The sequence below is a fragment of the Vespa mandarinia genome, chromosome 3 (genome assembly GCF_050613455.1).
Source record: "Vespa mandarinia isolate Hongniang chromosome 3, ASM5061345v1, whole genome shotgun sequence".
Classification (NCBI taxonomy): Eukaryota; Metazoa; Arthropoda; class Insecta; order Hymenoptera; family Vespidae; genus Vespa; species Vespa mandarinia.
The window spans coordinates 7,208,452-7,227,500 of NC_140812.1; the positions used below are offsets into that span (position 1 = coordinate 7,208,452).

General features: G+C 29.6%; 4 protein-coding genes across 16 annotated transcripts in view; 3 read left to right on the forward strand and 1 right to left on the reverse strand.

The window, feature by feature from the left end:
• Positions 1-30: 30 nt before the first annotated feature.
• LOC118447840 (neprilysin-2) lies at positions 31-5,679 on the forward strand. 5 transcript variants are annotated; one of them, XM_085656230.1, is made up of 16 exons: positions 31-258; positions 386-644; positions 718-1,738; positions 1,821-1,928; positions 1,986-2,079; positions 2,142-2,337; positions 2,415-2,555; positions 2,647-2,739; positions 2,813-2,992; positions 3,060-3,191; positions 3,257-3,418; positions 3,555-3,933; positions 4,063-4,217; positions 4,298-4,450; positions 4,567-4,767; positions 4,857-4,987. In XM_085656230.1, the coding sequence occupies exons 2-16, from the start codon at positions 432-434 to the stop codon at positions 4,896-4,898; spliced, it is 3,270 nt and encodes a 1,089-aa protein (XP_085512356.1). In that variant the 5' UTR covers positions 31-258; positions 386-431; the 3' UTR covers positions 4,899-4,987. The 5 variants fall into 5 exon arrangements, with proteins under 5 accessions (XP_085512356.1, XP_085512355.1, XP_085512358.1 ...); XM_085656229.1 differs by adding an exon at positions 5,471-5,679 and having other exon boundaries at positions 32-644; positions 4,857-4,908; XM_085656231.1 differs by having other exon boundaries at positions 38-644; positions 3,555-3,667; positions 3,737-3,933.
• l(3)77CDf (phosphatidylserine synthase 1 homolog l(3)77CDf) lies at positions 2,647-7,254 on the reverse strand. Of its 7 annotated transcripts, none has more exons than XR_014982018.1 (7): positions 7,001-7,254; positions 6,085-6,909; positions 5,673-5,895; positions 5,494-5,566; positions 4,917-5,091; positions 4,631-4,781; positions 2,647-4,405 (listed from the first exon to the last, which is right to left on the reverse strand). XR_014982018.1 is itself a non-coding variant. In XM_035880315.2 (5 exons), exons 1-5 carry the CDS (start codon positions 7,252-7,254, stop codon positions 5,036-5,038), a joined length of 1,431 nt encoding a protein of 476 aa, XP_035736208.1. In that variant the 3' UTR covers positions 2,647-5,035. The 7 variants fall into 7 exon arrangements, 2 of the variants coding, with proteins under 2 accessions (XP_035736208.1, XP_085512361.1); XR_014982016.1 differs by having other exon boundaries at positions 2,647-4,531; XR_014982017.1 differs by having other exon boundaries at positions 2,647-4,103; positions 4,196-4,781.
• Positions 7,255-8,158: 904 nt separating this feature from the next.
• On the forward strand, positions 8,159-14,769 carry LOC118447839 (transcription elongation factor SPT6-like). Of its 2 annotated transcripts, XM_085656228.1 has the most exons (12): positions 8,159-8,413; positions 8,500-8,581; positions 8,692-8,879; positions 8,944-9,063; positions 9,160-9,177; positions 9,301-9,461; positions 9,541-9,790; positions 9,876-12,910; positions 12,982-13,498; positions 13,570-13,810; positions 13,897-14,323; positions 14,412-14,769. In XM_085656228.1, the coding sequence occupies exons 1-12, from the start codon at positions 8,375-8,377 to the stop codon at positions 14,611-14,613; spliced, it is 5,280 nt and encodes a 1,759-aa protein (XP_085512354.1). In that variant the 5' UTR covers positions 8,159-8,374; the 3' UTR covers positions 14,614-14,769. The 2 variants fall into 2 exon arrangements, with proteins under 2 accessions (XP_085512354.1, XP_035736193.1); XM_035880300.2 differs by lacking the exon at positions 9,160-9,177 and having other exon boundaries at positions 8,164-8,413; positions 14,412-14,768.
• A 1,152-nt stretch (positions 14,770-15,921) lies between these two features.
• Positions 15,922-19,049, forward strand: part of LOC118447775 (uncharacterized) — a 13,240-nt gene continuing 10,112 nt past the window's right edge. The window contains exons 1-2 of one of the 2 annotated variants that reach the window (XM_035880110.2): positions 15,922-16,093; positions 17,037-17,272. The gene's annotated coding sequence lies outside the window, so the exon portion shown is untranslated. The remainder of the gene's footprint in view (positions 16,094-17,036; positions 17,273-19,049) is intronic. The other variant, XM_035880112.2, reaches the window with a different exon arrangement.

Consider the following 19,049-nt stretch of genomic DNA (forward strand, 5'->3'; position numbering starts at 1 on the left):
CCAACGACATTAAAATTGAATAGAAAAAAAATGTCGATGCATAGAAATAACAATATATATTTTATCTCATTAGTGAGAAACTAATCAAGGAAATAATCTTACATATGTGACGTGAATCTTGCCTATCTTTAATTGATTGTATTCGGAAGGATGTGGTTATCAAAACCGCAAGCCTTTCCAGTTAAGACCAACCGTCAAGAAAATATGTTCGTTACAGTCAATTTGGACGAAGAGACCTGTATGGTTAAGATTCAAATTGTACATTTCCTATCAATATTTTACAAATAGGATCAAAATATTTTGTTTCTTTTGTGATTATACGGATAATAATAGATATCTATGTAATCGAATAAATACTTTTTGCGTTGCATTTTTTAATTCACAGATAATCAATATCGAAGAAAACAATCTTTAGTGAAAATAAAAGCAAGATGCCTTCACGTGGAAAATATCAAATTGCAAATCAGAAAGATCGTAAAATAGCACAAAGAGATCAATCTTTTAGAAATTGTGTAGCTACGCTATTTGTGTTCTTTATATTATTCTTGCTCGTTCTTATTGCAAATTTATTATGGAAAAAAACTAATACTTCTTCATCTTCACCTTCCTCAACTAACGTTGATGAGAAACACTTAATGGGATACGTAAGTATAATAAATATTAACAATTTCTAATTTCTTAACACATTTAATATTTATGAAAGATGACAACATACAGCAATATAATAATGGATATAAAAAATCAGAAGAAACTACAACTACAACTGGAAACACAATCGACAAATCAATCGACATTATTACAGGAGAATATATATCTAGTAATGAAAAGACATCTCATAACTTTGAAAACAATACAACAATGCAAAAATTTTTAGAAATGAGTACTTCGAGAAGTCCATCAGATATTATAAATACTCTGAGTAATGATACTATTATAACAACAAATTTACAAAATCGAATTAGTACAACTGTTAGAAGAATGGAATCTACAGAAGAGCCAAAAGTTCATTATAGCAATATTACTGATACAATCTTATTTGAAAATGAAGTTTCTGAAAACGAACAAGAAAACAGTTCTACAATGACTTTAACAATAATTGCAGAAACAACAAACGAAAGTATTGATAAAACTGAATCTGATAGTCAAGTATCTACTAAATACTCAACTATTTCTACAGATAATGAATTTGTTTCTAACAGTTCTTCATTTGATCAAATTAGTTCTAAGGATAATACAAATACTATTACAGAAAAACTAAATAACATAACAACTGCACCTTTTTTCTATCTAAATACATCTGATCTGTCTACTATAACAGATATCACTAAAAAAAACAATTCTTCTTTAATAAATAATTCTACTAATCAATTCTTATCATCAACAACTTATAAACCTATTGAATTTATATCAAAATCAACAGACTTTATGAAAATTTTACTTCCACAAGTGGAAAATACCTTTACAAAGGAAACAGTAATAATGAACGAATTTGTAACAAATACATTTATGACATCAAACACAGAGTCTATTTTTACTACAGATAGTTATATTACAGATATTGAAAATAATATATGTAATTCAGGACAATGCAAACAAATAGCTGCTAAAATATTATCCTATATGAATCATTCTGCTGATCCATGTGAAGATTTTTATGAATATGCTTGTGGTGGAATGATAGCAGATCCACAAATCATAGACCTAAATTTGGCAAACAAGGCATATCACAGAATAGCTGGTGTGTAATTCTGACTTTAAAATTATATAATCATATCTTAAATAATTGACAAAATTTTCTAAAAATTATCAAATACTTACAGAACAAATGTTGAAAGATGCTAATAGAGATCCACCTTCTCCATTTACTAAATACTACAACAGTTGTATGAAATATGAAAATATAAATATAGATGAAAGAATAGTGATAGGTAAGTATTCAATTTTAATGCAATTAATATTGTTAAATACAAAGGAATATCTTTTAGTAAATGAAGCAATAAATAAAATACAAAGATTTGATCACGAAGAATTTAAGAGTAATTTCACGAATTTATATGCTGAATTATTAAAAAGCTATAGGTGAGTTTAAAGTGATGTTATGACAGATCTAGTCTATGTTAACACATTAATTTCGTATTAAGCCCTTTATTATTTGACGTGGCTGTGGATCTTGATGAAAACAATCCAAGTTCATATACTATCAGAGTAGGACCTGTACTTGATAAAAATCTATTTGATAGTGAAAACACAGATGATTTTTGCTATGCAAGTGAAGCTGAAATACAAAAACAATTTGTTGATCTTGAAGATATTTATGAAGACTATACAACATGCAAGGTACAAAGTGAAAATATACTAAGATTTAATAAAAGTTATATAAATTAAAACAATGTATTTCATATATTTCCTTAAAGCAAAATAATACAAGATTTGTAAGTTCTATAACAAATGCTTTAAAGGCACTTGGAGTTTTTAATAATTCTGATAACATGGAGCAAAATGTGAGCATTACAGTATTTAATATTGATAACGAAATAGTGCAGAAATTCTTTTCTGTAAGTAAAACTATTCTTTTATATATATTATTTTATATATATATTTTATATATTTTATGTATATTACCTACTAATTTTTTCATTTTGGCAGCTATTTCCATCTGAGAACGAAATTCGTAAAGCATATTTAATGAAGAATTATACTGAAGTGTCAATAGATGAATTAAATAAAACAACTACATTTGTGAGCATCATATTTAATTAAATATTAATTTTATCTATTCTGATAATAAAAATTTATCTAAACATATTTACAGATAAATTGGTATAATTTAACAACTTCATTAATATCCAAAAATGTAAATACAAAATTCCAAGTTTATTTTTATGAAGAATTAGTAAAAGGTTTACAAAATTTAGAAGCTTTTTGGAAGAACGAACCAATGTATTTTCACAATGCTATTTTAAGTCTATATGCACAAAAACTTTATCATGAAGTATGTGTCTTTAATTAAAACATCAAGAATGTTTTGTTTTAATTAATATATTAATCATTTTTTGTAGTTAATAATAACAAAAAATCAAGATATGAAACAACATTGCCTCAAAGTTAGTACAAATCTATTAAGATCTGAAGCCTCTAACTTGTATATGTCTTCACTGTCTAATAAAGAGATTACATTTATGAATCGTACGGTAAGAATAGAATGAAATATAGTAAAATCATACACAGAATATAATATCATTGCTCCAATGCTTAGGTAAGAATACTCTTTGATGAACTAAAAGAAACTTTAAAACTAGAAATAAAAAAGAGATCATGGGTAACAGATGAAGAACGTCAAGCATTGCTGTCAAAGATAAATGATCTTAAGCTCTCTATACCGGAAGTTTCATACTTTCAGTATGAAGAAGAATATAAGGTATAGAAGAGATTCTAATAGACGTGAGATCAAAGAATTGCATTTTCCCAAGTGTAAATGACATGCTACAAATATTTTTATTAATTGCATAAATTATGTTATTTTCCTATATTCCTATAATATTGTTTAATTTTAGTTGAATCTATCTGACAATTACTTGGAAAACTCTTTAAATTTGATGAGAAGATATAGATTATCAATATATTCTGTAATATCATCAGAGATAAATCCTGATACACCAAAACAAATGTACGTATATATAGATATTTATTTTACTTATGTCAATGAGATTTTTTATTTTGATATATTACATTGCAGTTGGACACACTATGCTACACCTTTTCAATCGAAAGGCGTTGCAGTTTATAGTTTGAATCTTATTATTATACCTTTTGGTGCAATTGATTATGGTGACGTGTTTATATCAAATTATGAAAGTTCATTTAGTTATTTAACATGGGCGACAATTGGCAATTTAATAGCGCGTCAAATTTCTCATCATTTTGATCCAAATGGTAATATAGTTATATAAATATAATTTACATATAAAATAATTGATAATATAGCTTTTTAACTAATAGCATTAAAAGGCCTTGAGACATTTTTTTTATTATTAAATAATGGCAGCATTTGTTATACCCAAGGTATGCACTATTGGAATCAAACTCGAAACACTATCTATTCTCTGGTAAGCAAACATACAATGTTTGAAGATTATATATCCTGCCATAAAGATAGTATTTACAAAGAAAAGATGAACATGACACTGCCACTTACTTCTCAGAAAATATCTTTTAAGGTAATATATAACTACCACCACAGATCGCATGGCACACATATTATTTTTTTAAATACTGGTCTCATATAAATCTACTTTAGATTTCAGAATTAACATTAAACGAATATTTCTCCGAAATCATGGGACTTAGATTAACACATGATACTTTTGAAAGGCTACGATCGTTTTCAAAGAATTATCTTCCGTGGCTAGAACCAAACATAAATCAATTATTCTACCTTACTTATGCTCAGGTACCTTTTCACAGTTAAATTTAAATTATTGCTAATTATTATCTCTTTCTCAAAATAAAGCTGCAATAACAGCAATATTCTCTGAAATCCAAAAATATTTATAATGGATTTTACAGATGTATTGTACGAAATCGTTATTGACAACATCTTATATCTCTCTTCATGAAAACGAAGAATTACCTAGCCGTATCCGTGTCTTCGTTTCTGCATCTAACAATAACTTACTGGGCGAAACATGGAATTGTTCTAAAGGATCACAAATTGTCCCCAGTATTACTTGTGATGTCTTTCCATACCTCAAAGAATCAGAAGATACCGTAATCTTTTCCAACTGATTATAACACAAAGAAAAATTATCTTTTAAGATAAAGTACTACTAATAACAATATTTTGCATTTATTCTCAGGAACAAGATTTTTTTTCAAAACACTCATTCATACGCTCATAACAATTAAAACGTACGTACATATATCCAGTCCTATTTTGCTAAGCTTACAAATTCATTCGTACGCTTCAGAACGACTAGAAAGTTGCATAGTATGATAAATTAACCATTAATTTGGTTAATTATTACAAGGTACCGTCTTACTGTTCTTTTTTATCCATCGAGTCCACAGATTGTGCGTGGTGTGCCATATCCCCTATAACAAAAAATATAATATTGCCAAATTTAAAATAACTTCTTAATGCTTGAATAGACATGATAAAAATGATATTAATAAAAATTCTTTACTATTGTATATACATATATATATATATATATATATATATATATATATATATATATATATATATAATTTATAATAATTTACCACAGTTGAATAGATTAGTTATTTCTTTAATACAAGTGTTAAATATAAGAATGTTAAAAAAGTAATATAACTTTCACAGAACTTTACGGAACCTGAAAATGTTTTGTATAGTTTATACACTGTTTTCATACTATATTTAATAAATACAAATCAAACATTAACAACCAATGTTTAAATAACATTTTTATAGACAGCACTTTTATTTTAGAATGATGCAGCATTAACACATACCACTACAAGTTACATCCAAGCGGCTCTCGTGTAGTTTGATCACAGACTGCTTTTTAACGGTTTTCTTATCCGTCTAAAACAGCAAGCATCATGTAAAAGTTGCACGGAACACACATTACATTAATTAAAGTTAGTTCAAGGATTACTAAGGAATTATAGTTAATAATTATACTACATACCTCAAAGTACTGATGCCACAAAACACAGCCATAGACGCATAACACAGAAACTAGAGACTGACAAAGAAGCCAAAGAAGTATGTTTAAGGCTTGTGTCCGTTCAAACAGTGCTGCACCATGACGGATACAAAGTAATGCTTCCGTTACCATAATGGCACCATATACCCAACACTGAGTCCCTACTCTACTGCATGATGGATCAGTTACATACATATAATATTGCCTATAAATAAAAAAAAAAAAGCAGTAATATTTCTTTCCATAGTTTGTAGTAATATACTTGATTTTTGATTAAAAAACAAGTATAAAATTAAGGCACATGCATGCTTCTTTTAATGTTAAGCTATTACGTTAATGCATTAAAGAATATAATTTTAATGTTTAATGTTAATCTATTTAAAAATTCTCTCACCTAACTGATGGAGCAACGATCACTCCAATCAATACCAAACGTGTTATAACGAACGGATGAGAAGGTGGGAATTCATATACATGTTTCAGAAAGAATGTATTCAGCTCAGAAACTTGCCAGAAAATAACTAGCTGGCAAAGAGCTACAAATCGCATATGAGTGCACGTTGGATCTAACCATCTTACGGATGTCCAACTACCAGGAGTAAATTGAAGAACTGCTCTTTTTAATTTCCCAGTAGTACTTTCTATGTCCCTTATACTGACCCATTTATACTCTCTCATTTCCAAAATAGAACATATCTTTAATCCAACCCAAATGCCAAGACCATTACATACCAAAACATCAAGTATAAAAGCATCCCACCAACATTCAATAAAGTTTGGTAATAAATGCGCGAATGCTATTTCTGTTACTTCCCACATAACGCTAATAGCCCAAAGAATACCAAGATGACGTATAAGAATAGCTTTAAAAGCCCAGCCTAAAAAGTGAGCAAGTGCAAACACATCCAAGTGATTCCATATTTTTTCTATTGTAACATCTGAGCAATTAACACCATATTCCTTATCCATATCTATGTGGAAAGATGCTAAACCTGGATCCACCCATACAAGAATTTTCCTAACAGTATCATAATTTTGAAATAACATAAAGAGTAAACCCATCAAATAAAGTACACTGCAACCAAAAACGATTCTCCAAACAACTGGATGTGGTCTTGTAAAAGGTCCATTTGGAAATGTAAGCACTGATATAATAAGGAAGAAAAAGATAACGCACAACATGCCAGCCCACATGTTGTCCTCCACATTGTTGGTATTCCTACATAGGAATGATTTTATTGTTACTTTTTAAATTACGATTACACATGCAATCTACATAATTAAATATCAACGTCATTCCTCGTAAGTACCTTGTAAAAGCTGAATAAATTACAGCAGCTATTGAAATAAGAAGAAGCGTGATAGTGTGTGGTTTGTAAAAGAATTTAATAGATATATCGTCCACTGGTCTTTCATTAATATTTGGGAAACTATCGGTTCCTTGTCGTAATTTGTGCCCTTCATTATTGTCCGCACTACTTTTATATTTTGCAACCTCGTTTTCTTCGCTTCTTCTTAGCTTCTTCAACAAGTTATCATTGTCTTGATTCTTATTACAACTCATCTTCGATAAATAACGGTCGTTTTTTAAATTTGTACTTTGACCATCTCACACGTAATTCTCCAATGTTTCTATCCACAATTTCACGTAATATTTAGAGTTAGCTTATGAGTTAAACATATATTGAAAAAAAAAAGAGGAAAATGACATTAGCGACATCAAACGAAATTCATTTCTAGTAATTCATATTATCTAACAACAGATGGCAGATGATGAAGTTGTTATAATTGAGGATTTAATAAATCGATTGAAATGCAAAGAAATATTGACAAATTAAATAAATAAATCTATACAATAATATACAATAATATATATGTATGTATAATCAAGTAAAATTAATGCTATTGATAGGAATATTTATAAAAAATATCGTAAACAATAATTTCTAACTCTTGTCGTAATGTTGTACGTATAGGCATTCCATTGTTTAGAATTATTTTTATTTGCATTTAATGAGTAATGTATGAGCGATCAATTATTATGTAAAAAATCTTGTTTTTATAATATATGCTATTTATGTAAAATATAAACAGCGTATAAGAATGTGCATGCAGTACAATAATGTAAGCCGTGTAAAATTCATTTCTAAGACAATAATAAACAGAAAAAATACCTTGTCGAGAATATAGATATTTGAGCGTAATGGAGAAAGTGTAATTCAATATAACCTTAAAAATTGTACAGACCCTTACCGCAGAAAAGTAGGGGAGAATTCTCCCCACTTTTTTTGATACTTCATGACTTTGTAGGACCAACAGGAAAATCCCCAAAAGTAAATATCGCGACATCTGTGTCTATCGCTTCGTAAAGAAAATGCACTTTATCGTTCATTTTTCTTTCCTATTTGAAGTTTAATGCGAAAACGTCTTTTCTGAGTGTTATCGTTTTAATTTATATTTTTATATTAATTTGTTTTTACATCTTTTTAAATAAAAATATAAAAACGAAGTAAAACTTTACTCATTGTCAATGAAATATTCACGTTTCGTAACCACGTGATCTTCTAAGTGCACTAATAAACCGGCGCAGTGGAAGACGAAAACTCTACAGTTTCTTCGAAAATTCTTTTCGATTTTCTCTTATATCTGCAACACATTTTTGAGATAACTTTTTTTTTTTAAAAATGGCAGACTTTTTAGATTCTGAAGCGGAAGAAAGCGAGGTTAGTGTTTTAATATGTTGTCACGCATTGACGTATCGTATTATGACATCGTTCTGCATTGTAGAGTTAACCTTATGTTATTTTAGGAGGAAGAGGAACTTGATCAAAATGAGAAAAAGAAGCTGAAAAAAATAAAGGCAGTCGAAGAAAGTGATGAAGAAGATGATGGTCGGTGAAAACTTACTATTTATGATTATTCCCAATTAAATATGTCATCTTTTTTTTGGTCCATTTGTCTAAAATTGATTGTAGTGAATAAATTAGTTTTTATTATTCAGATGATGGAGAAGAAGTAGCAGACTTGATTGATGATAATCCAATAGAAGAAGAGAGTGATGCTGAGGACAGTGATACTTCCGGTGGTACAAAAAAGAGAAAAAAGAGCGACGATGAAGATTTTGATGATCGACTGGAGGAAGAAGATTATGATTTGATAGAAGAAAATTTAGGTGTCAAACTTGAAAGAGTAAGTAGAACATAATCTTTTTCCAGAAAAACAATATACTAAGACAAATTTTCATTTAATTCAGAAACGTAGATTTAAACGTCTAAGAAGAATACAAGATGAAGAATCAGAAGATGAACAAGAAAAGGAACCAGAAGAAGAACGAGATGCTATTGCTACTGAGCTATTTGAAGGCTCTGGTGATGTAAGTTCTAAACAATTTATTTTATTTTATCATTTGAAATTGTTAAATATATATATATATTATTTATTTATTTATTTATTTACCTGCATCTATAAGGAAAGGGATGTTTTCGTGGTATGTATTTTTTAACTGCATGCAAATAAATATTAAATCCAAAAAAATATATGTAATAAAATTGTAATTAGATTCATTGAGAGAAATTCTCTCTACTCGCGTCTAATATATTTTATTATACAGGAGGAAGAACGACGAAGTGAACGTAGTCATAGACCAGAAGTGGAGACTCTTGATGAAGAAGGAAGTGAAGGAGATGATGACATGAATGATTTTATTGTCGATGAGGATGGAAGATCCTTAGCAGAAAAACGTATGAAAAAGAAACCTATATTCTCAGATGCGTAAGTATTAAAATCATATTTATTATACATTGTATTATATACACACAACAAAGTATTAATTTATTTATATTGCGAACAGTGCATTACAAGAGGCACAAGATATTTTTGGAGTAGATTTTGACTTTGATGAATTTGGTAAATTTGGAGAAGAAGATTATGAAGAAGAGGAAGAGGAAGAAGAAGAAGATGAATACTTGGATGATGATGTTGATGAAAGACCAAGAAGACCAAAGAAACAATTTAAAAAGAAAAGCACAAGGAAGAGTATTTTTGAAATATATGAGCCAAGTGAGCTGAAGAGAGGTCATTTTACAGACTTAGATAATGAGGTATTTACTAAGTTGAGATAATCTGTGTTTTGTGTTAAATATTTTAATACAATATTAATTATTTTTTTCGAATCTATTATTCTAGATTCGCAATACAGATATTCCTGAAAGAATGCAACTTCGTTCTGTTCCTGTTACACTTGTAGTTGAAGGTTCTGATGAATTAGATCTTGAGGCTGAATGGATATATAAACAAGCTTTTTGTCGACCTAACATTTCCGTTCAAGATGCTCATTTAAATGAAGAAGCCAAAGAAAGAGCCAAAAAAGGCCCACAAACTATTGGAAAAATTAAAAAAGCTTTAGATTTTATGCGCAATCAACATTTTGAAGTCCCTTTCATTTCATTTTATAGAAAAGAATATGTGCTTCCAGAATTAAATATCAATGATTTATGGAAAGTATACAAATTTGATGCCAAATGGTGTCAATTGCGTCAACGAAAAGAAAATTTATTAAAATTATTTAAGAAGATGAGAAATTATCAGTTAGATGAAATTATGAAAAACCCTGATGCTCCATTACCAGATAATGTGAGAATAATAAAAGATGATGACATTGAACGTCTTAAAAATATTCAGACAAGCGAAGAGTTAAATGATGTTTATCAACATTTTATGCTTTATTATAGTCATGAGATACCAGCTATGCAAGAAGTTGTACGCCAGAAAGAAAGAGAAGCGCGTCGTGAAGCCAGAATCCAAAAAAGAAAACAACAAATTGCTGAAGCAGAAGAGAATGGTGAAAATCCTCCAGAAGAAGACATAGAAGTAGCAGAGGAAGAAGAAGAACCAGATGAAACCTTAAAACAAGCAGTGAGAAGTGGACCTTATTCCACATGTAGAAAAGCAGGCTTAGATCCACTTGCCAAAAAGTTTGGTCTTACTCCTGAACATTTTGCAGAAAATCTGCGTGATAATTATCAACGACACGAAGTGGATCAAGAACCTACAGAACCTGTTACAGTTGCAAATGATTTTTGTAGTTCAAGATTTAAAACTCCAGATGAAGTTCTCAAAGCTGCACAATTAATGGTTGCAATGCAGTTGGCACGCGAGCCATTAGTACGCAAATGTGTCAGAGAAATGTATATGGAAAGAGCAAAAATATCAATAAGACCTACAAAGAAAGGTATTAAAGAAATAGATGAGAATCATCCTATATACTCCATGAAATATCTTAAAGACAAACCAGTGCGAGATCTTGTAGGAGATCAGTTTTTAAAATTGATAATAGCTGAAACAGACAAGCTTATTAATATTTCGCTGAGTGACACAATAGAAGGAAATACAACAAGCAATTATGTTGATGAAATGAAGCAGCTTTATTATAGAGATGAATTCAGCAAAAATGTTCAAGATTGGAATGCTTTAAGAGTTGGCAGTGTAGAAATGGCACTCAATCGTATGGTAATACCACATTTGAAAAAGGAATTGAGAACAAATCTTGTTGCAGAAGCAAAAGAATGTGTAATGAGAGCATGTTGTCGTAAAATGTATAATTGGATTAAAGTAGCTCCATATACTTGTGAATTCCCTGAAGAAGAAGATGAAGAATGGGACACAAGTAAAGGTCTTCGGGTGATGGGTTTAGCTTATGTACCTGATTATTCTCAAGCTGCTTTTACATGCATAGTTTCTGCTGATGGTGAATGTACAGATTATGTAAGATTACCACATTTGTTGAAAAGAAAAAATAGTTTTAGGGAAGATGAAAAAGTCATGAAAGAAACTGATTTAATTTCACTTAAAAATTTTATTGCAACAAAAAAACCTCATGTGGTTGTCATAGGTGGTGAATCAAGGGAAGCGTTAATGATAGCATCTGATGTAAAAGAATGTATTTCGAATCTAATGGAAGATGAACAATTTCCCAGTATCCAAGTTGAGATTTGTGAAAATGAACTTGCTAAAATTTATTCCAATAGTAACAAAGGTGTATCTGAATTTAGAGATTATCCAGAATTGTTACGACAAGCTATATCTTTAGCGAGAAGAATGCAGGATCCTTTAGTAGAATTTTCTCAATTATGTACTGCAGATGAAGAAATATTATGTCTCAAATATCATTCATTGCAAGATCAGCTTCTTAAGGAAGAGCTTCTAGAAAATTTGTATTTAGAATTTGTGAATAGGGTAAATGAAGTTGGTGTTGATGTTAATAAAGCAGTACAACAAGCTTATTCAGGAAATCTAGTTCAGTTTATTTGTGGCTTGGGCCCTAGAAAAGGGCAAGCGTTGATTAAAATATTGAAACAAACTAATCAAAGATTGGAAAATAGAACACAACTTGTAACAGCCTGTCATATGGGACCTAAAGTATTTATCAATTGTGCTGGCTTTATAAAAATTGATACAAATAGTTTGGGGGATAGTACAGAAGCGTACGTAGAAGTACTAGATGGTTCAAGAGTGCATCCTGAAACATATGAATGGGCAAGAAAAATGGCAGTAGATGCTTTGGAATATGATGATGAGGATGCAAATCCAGCAGGTGCTCTAGAAGAAATTCTAGAATCACCAGAAAGATTGAAAGATTTAGACTTGGATGCATTTGCAGAAGAATTAGAAAGGCAAGGCTTTGGCAATAAATGTGTTACATTATATGACATTAGGGCTGAATTGAATTCTAGATATAAAGATTTACGTTTATTATACCAATCTCCAAGTCCAGAAAAATTGTTTGATATATTAACTAAAGAAACACCTGAAACATTCTACATAGGTAAATTGGTATTAGCAACAGTGGTTGGTATAAGTCATAGAAAACCACAAGGAGAACAATTGGATCAAGCAAATCCAGTAAGAAATGATGAAACTGGTTTATGGCAGTGTCCATTCTGTCTTAAAAATGATTTTCCTGAGCTTTCAGAAGTATGGAATCATTTTGATGCAGGAGCTTGTCCAGGAAAGGCTACAGGTGTAAGATTAAGATTAGACAATGGAATATCTGGCTATATTCATATTAAAAATTTATCTGATAAACATGTTGCTAATCCTGAAGAAAGAGTAAGCATAGGCCAAGTAATTCACTGCCGTATTATCAAAATCGAAGTAGAACGTTTTAGTGTGGAATGTACGAGTAAAAGCAGCGATCTCGCAGACAAAAATCATGAATGGAGGTAAGATATCACATTTAATAGTTATTTATTGAAAATTTAATGATTTAATAAATTTTTGTATTTGCTTTTAGGCCACAGAGAGACATTTATTATGATACAGAGACGCACGATAAAGATGTAAAAATAGAAGAGGATGCTAAGAAAGTAAAGCAGCGGCAAACATATGTAAAGCGTGTTATTATACATCCGTCTTTTCACAATATTAGTTTTGCGGAATCGGAGAAGTTAATGCAAAATATGAAACAAGGAGAAGGCATAATAAGACCAAGCAGTAAAGGTGCTGATCACTTGACTGTGACGTGGAAAGTAACAGATAATATTTATCAACACATTGATGTAAGAGAAGAAGGCAAAGAAAACGCATTTTCCTTGGGACATAGTTTATGGATAGGCAATGAAGAATTTGAAGATCTAGATGAAATAATTGCTAGACACGTCAATCCAATGGCTGCATATGCTTCAGAATTATTAGATTTTAAATATTACAAAACAAATGTCGAAGGTGTAAAAGATAAAGCCGAAGAGATATTGAAAGAACAAAAGAAACAAAATCCGGGTGGAATTCCATATATTATATCTGCAGCTAAAGTATAATCAATGCGAAAAACGTTACATTATAAATCATAAATGTTTCACTAACTTTACTTCTTACATTTCAGAATTATCCAGGAAAATTCCTCCTTTCATATTTACCTAGAGTTCGGTGCCGTCATGAATATGTTAGCGTTTCACCAGATGGTTTTAAATTTAGAGGACAAATGTTTAGTAGAGTAAATGATTTATTCCGTTGGTTCAAAGAACATTTTAGAGATCCAATACCTGGCCAATCAACACCAGGCACTCCACATGGTGCTTTAACTTCCAGAACACCGTATCATACTACACCTGGAGCAGTTACAGGTACTTTATTGTTTATTAGTCTTTGTTATTATTATTATTATTTGTACAAAAATATAAACTTTATTTGTATACATATTATGTCTCAGGAATGAATCAAGATGCAATACAAAGAGTGGCACAAAATTTACCACATCACATGTTGCATTCCCTATCACAAGTAGCAAATCAGACACCACATCATTACCCACCACATACTCCAGGTGCAGCAAGTACCACAGCTTATGGCGGAATGCATACGTATCCAAATACACCTTATACTCCTTCCGGACAAACTCCATTTATGACACCATACCAAACACCTCATACTCCACACCATGCACAACAGACACCAAATCATCATCAGGGCCCATTTTTACATCCAGTATCATCATCGATACCATCTGTAACTCAGAGATCAATGCGATCTCACAGACCTATTCCATCTATGTCTACACCCTCATCTGGGGATGCCATGGATTGGAGTAAAGCAGCAGAAGCATGGGCTCGTTTGAAACAATCCACTCCACGAGGATCGTAAGACAATGCTATTTATGATCTTATAAAATTTAATTATAAAAAATTCTTTTTTTAAATCTCATTAAAATTTTATTAATGCAAACAGTGGTAGCACTCCGAGATATGAGGAATCCAGAAAAACACCACGAAATTATGAAGATTCCGCTGGAAGAACAACTCCAAGAAATAGAACTCCGTCTAATCGTACACCATCATATAAATCGCCACGAGGCACACCATTTACGAATTCTAGTCCACGAAGTATGTCTCTTAGTGGAGATGGTACTCCTTTATATGACGAAAGTTAACCCATGAATATAGTTAAGATTAAATTAAAATATGTATTAACAAATGATTAATATGTTTAATTGGTATAGGCCATACATTTTTCATGTATTTTATATAATGGCAAATGGTAATATTGTACATATATGTACATAAATATATATACATATAATATATAGGGTAAGATTTTAAATGGAATACCTAAATATCTCGAATATAATTTTGAAAAAAAAACTTGAAACATAAGTTATTCGGTTTTGGGAAGTATTATTTATTTTTAATTCAGTGAAAGTTTTCAAAGTTATTTCAAAATCAACTTTATTTTAATTTGTTTGAAATATTTTTTCATTTTTTTATAATCTACTTTCTATGATATTTAACATTACCGATAAAATAATTAAGACAAGTAGAAGAGAATAAGTGTTTTTTTTTTTTTTTTTTTTTTTAGAAAAATATTTTAAAAAATTAAAATGAAAGCTCTAATTCTCTAATTTACAATGCAGATAATAGAATATTCAATAGTCAAATTATCTCACGTTGAGGCGGTTCAGCCATTTAATTATCTTACCTTTTCTTGACAATTGACAATCGCCAATTATCATATATATATATTAATTATAAAAAAAAATTTGTAAATGAGTGCAGCTTACAATTTTATTCGTATTCAACCGCGTACACGAACGAATTAAATTCTTCCGTCTCACTTTATCGGTAACCCTCCCACTCGCAATATAGTAGTATCACATGTATAAAATAATCTAACAAGCTTATACATCGATATGACTAGGGTAATTTATTTTCACTATTTTTAAGGATTGGTTGAAAGCATTATTATTCTTCAACTGAAGGAAACCTATAAAAAAATACATCGACACAATAGTCGCATGGTAGTTTCTTGATTGCGCTTGTAGTTCATATTATATATTATAGAACCAACTGGATTTGGATCTATTAAGCCAAAATCAAGCAATGTGTTATATTTCTCACCCTAGATATTTGACAACGCAGCAACATATTCGATAATCGAATTATATTTTTGTCCAATCTAAGAAAAATTAATAATTATAAATTTATATTTTATTGATGAACGAAAATATATATTACCATTGAGATCGCTAATAAATTAATGAATAAAATAGTAATTTCTAATTGTCTCTGCTTGATATTCGAAGTTCGATATATCGATATTTATCCAGCTAATCAATCATCAATTTATCGAACAACATCGAATCAAAATCGCCCTTCTTCTTATACTTGCATCTCATTGGTTAGTTTAACCAGCGGAAGTGTAACAGTAGTAAAGCTGATCTGACTACGTAGCATAAGGGGTCTTCATAACTACTTACACGGACCGCCGCGGTCATTCCATGGGACGCTGACGAGAAAGCGTTATAGCCGTTTATTTGAAGACGGAAATCAATTCTCTCGTGTTATTATTTCTTTACGGCATCAAAATTCTACTATCTTCTTATAATAGTCATCGTTTTTCACATAGTAAGTTTGGTGAGTTTAATTATCATAATATTCTTCTCTACATTTCGTCCATCGGTTTTTTCACTCTTGTTAATGGCGTACGTGCAACTACGATGGAGTATTTATTTAAAAGGATCGATATTTTCTCATTGTTTTTCGATCCTGTAATATAATTGCAAAGTTTTCTAGAACTTCAGGATAGAAATATTGTATTTCGCATAATTAGTTATCGATTCCAATTTTATTAGGTCATATTATGTGTATATATACACGCACATATATATATATATATACATATATATATACATATATATATATAAATTTATGCATTATCAAGTTTATGTTGTATATTGTATCATATTTCTCTCTATTCAGGTATTTTTTGAGATATTTTTAATTTGTATTATTGAATCTATACGTACTAAAACAATGATCTGGATGATGATAATTTCTGTTTCTATTCTTATAAAAACAATTTAATTGCATAGAAATTTATATATCAAAGATCTAGGACAAAGTAATGTTCTTCCAACAATAATAATTTATTTCAAATATAGATTATTTTTGTGCTAAATGTAATTGCATGTTTAATATCCTTTTTTAATAATAAGATCATGTATATTTATATGTTAATATATGGGCCATATATCTGTAATAATAAATTCTAGTTTATGTTTTGAAAAATAGTTTTTCATAAAAGATTTAATAAGTAAAAATTTTATTACTAATTTATATAAATAATATTTATATATTGAAGACATAATACACACCAATAACTTCTAAAATTTTTTTTTTTAATTTTTCTATAAATATGAATTCTTTTTTGTTTCTTTTTTTTTTTATGACTAGAAATGAAATATAAGTGTAAGTAACGTGTACTTGTACAATGAAAGGAAGGAGACAATGGTAGTTACAATTTCTGATTGCCCTGTGCGGTTTAGGTACAGTGTGGAAAAAATGGTGTGTGTTGCAGGATCTTAGGCAGCTCAGTGTGTGTTAGGTGTCAAGAACAGATTCGTCATCAGTGGACATTTGTACAATGACTTGGTGCAGTTAACTACTCCTTTTCTGCTTCTCCATTTCATTGTCCTTCGTCGATGGGCCCTTTCCTGCTCGGTCATCTTTGTTCTCATCGACTTCTTATCTTTCGTCGTACCTTTTAGCTGTGAGTGAAGAAAGAAGAAGTTTCTGAAGTTTCTGAAGTCGAAGGTAATACTTCAAAGTAATGTAATAAAATTAGTTCATAATTCTGGAGGGAAGTGTTGTGATTTTACTAGAGGACTTGTTCCTCCGATGTTCTTGAGAGTATAAGAACATATTCGTTTGCTTAAGTGTCTCTGCTCATCCCCTGAATATATATATATACACATACATTTACATATATTTATTTTATAGTATATGTATATATATTTCAAATATATATTTACATGAATATATGATGCACATATGTGTGCTGTCTTAAAAGGATATAGTTATGTTTTAAAAATTAAAAAAATTGGTAAGTAATATCAGTTAAAATAATAGGAGGAGTGAGAATATTCATCAATGGGTATATAATAATTAAAATATCCTTTATGAAAGAAGTTAGAATATTTATCAACAAAAGAATTACTTCAGTATTTAAAAAGGAAAACATTTTCATTTAGAAGTTTATTTTTAACAGTATCATTTATTTTACATCAAAATCCAATCAAATTATGTACTGCACAATAATTTGATTGATATTATTTAAATAAACAAATTTTTTACATTAAACATGATTGTCAAATGCATAAATTTTTTCTTCTTGAAGGCAAGTGCTTACATACTTGTTGATTTAAACATCTTAAAATACATCACCATATTATTTTCTATAGCAAATTTAAGATATACAGTTAAAGATACTTGAATGTTGTTTGGTATATAAATATGTACCAAGTATTCATGTAGTGTTATATCATATTATGTTAGCTAATATTTCAATTTCACACCATCTATATCATTGACTTTTTTTTAAACTATTAAACTTTGATCAAAGTCTAAACAATGTCTATATAAATATAAACTTCATAGATAATAGGTTAAAATATCATACTATATAATAAAAAAACATGTAAAATGAATAAAGGTAAGTTGACAAATAAGATATGTTTACCATAATGTGGTAATTAAAGCAACATAAAATAACGTAAATATGGAATTCTTTATTTTAACAACATCCATTATGTAAAAAATGTGTTACAAATGAAATGAAACTTCGATCAAAGTTGGTAACTTAATTTGAGTATGTAATTTATAAGTTCTTTGTACGCGTTCCTTTTATTCTATATTCTATATCACAGATCACCTTTGATTTTCATTTGAATTTGCTTTTTCCCTTATATTATAACCACAAGATTCGTTGATTATATAGAATTTATTATGTAAAAAGCATATATATTTATGTGTATATGATAAGATACACACAGGATTTATTCATTTTCTGAGAAAATTCCTATTTTATTACAAAAAGAAAACCATATCGAGCTCTAAATCACAGAAACTTTCGATGTGCAGGTTATTTTGCATTTTATTCTTGAAAATACAAATATAAATGTATTATTATCAATTTCGTTTCGTTATTCCGTTAAAAATGGCGCCATGTTTAAGAAATATATATATATATATATATATATATATATATATAATTCTAACGAGATTGAATTAAGATCAGGATAAAATCGAATGCTTGAATTTTAATCAGATTCGTCTCTATGGTCGATCATTATCGAATCAACGGTCATGAAAATAATGGTAATATTTAACGTGACATGATATTCAATGATATTATTCGAAAGACAAGTAAAAAAAAGGGAAAACGAGAGTGGAGAAAAAGAGAGAGAGTCTGCTGCAACTTAATCTTGCCAGTCCTTAGCCTGCTGCGAAGTTTGGTTTTTCAACGAGAGGTCCTTGCAAGCTGGGAGTCATCTTGTACGAGTGCATTTTTAATCGATTAAGATACATATAT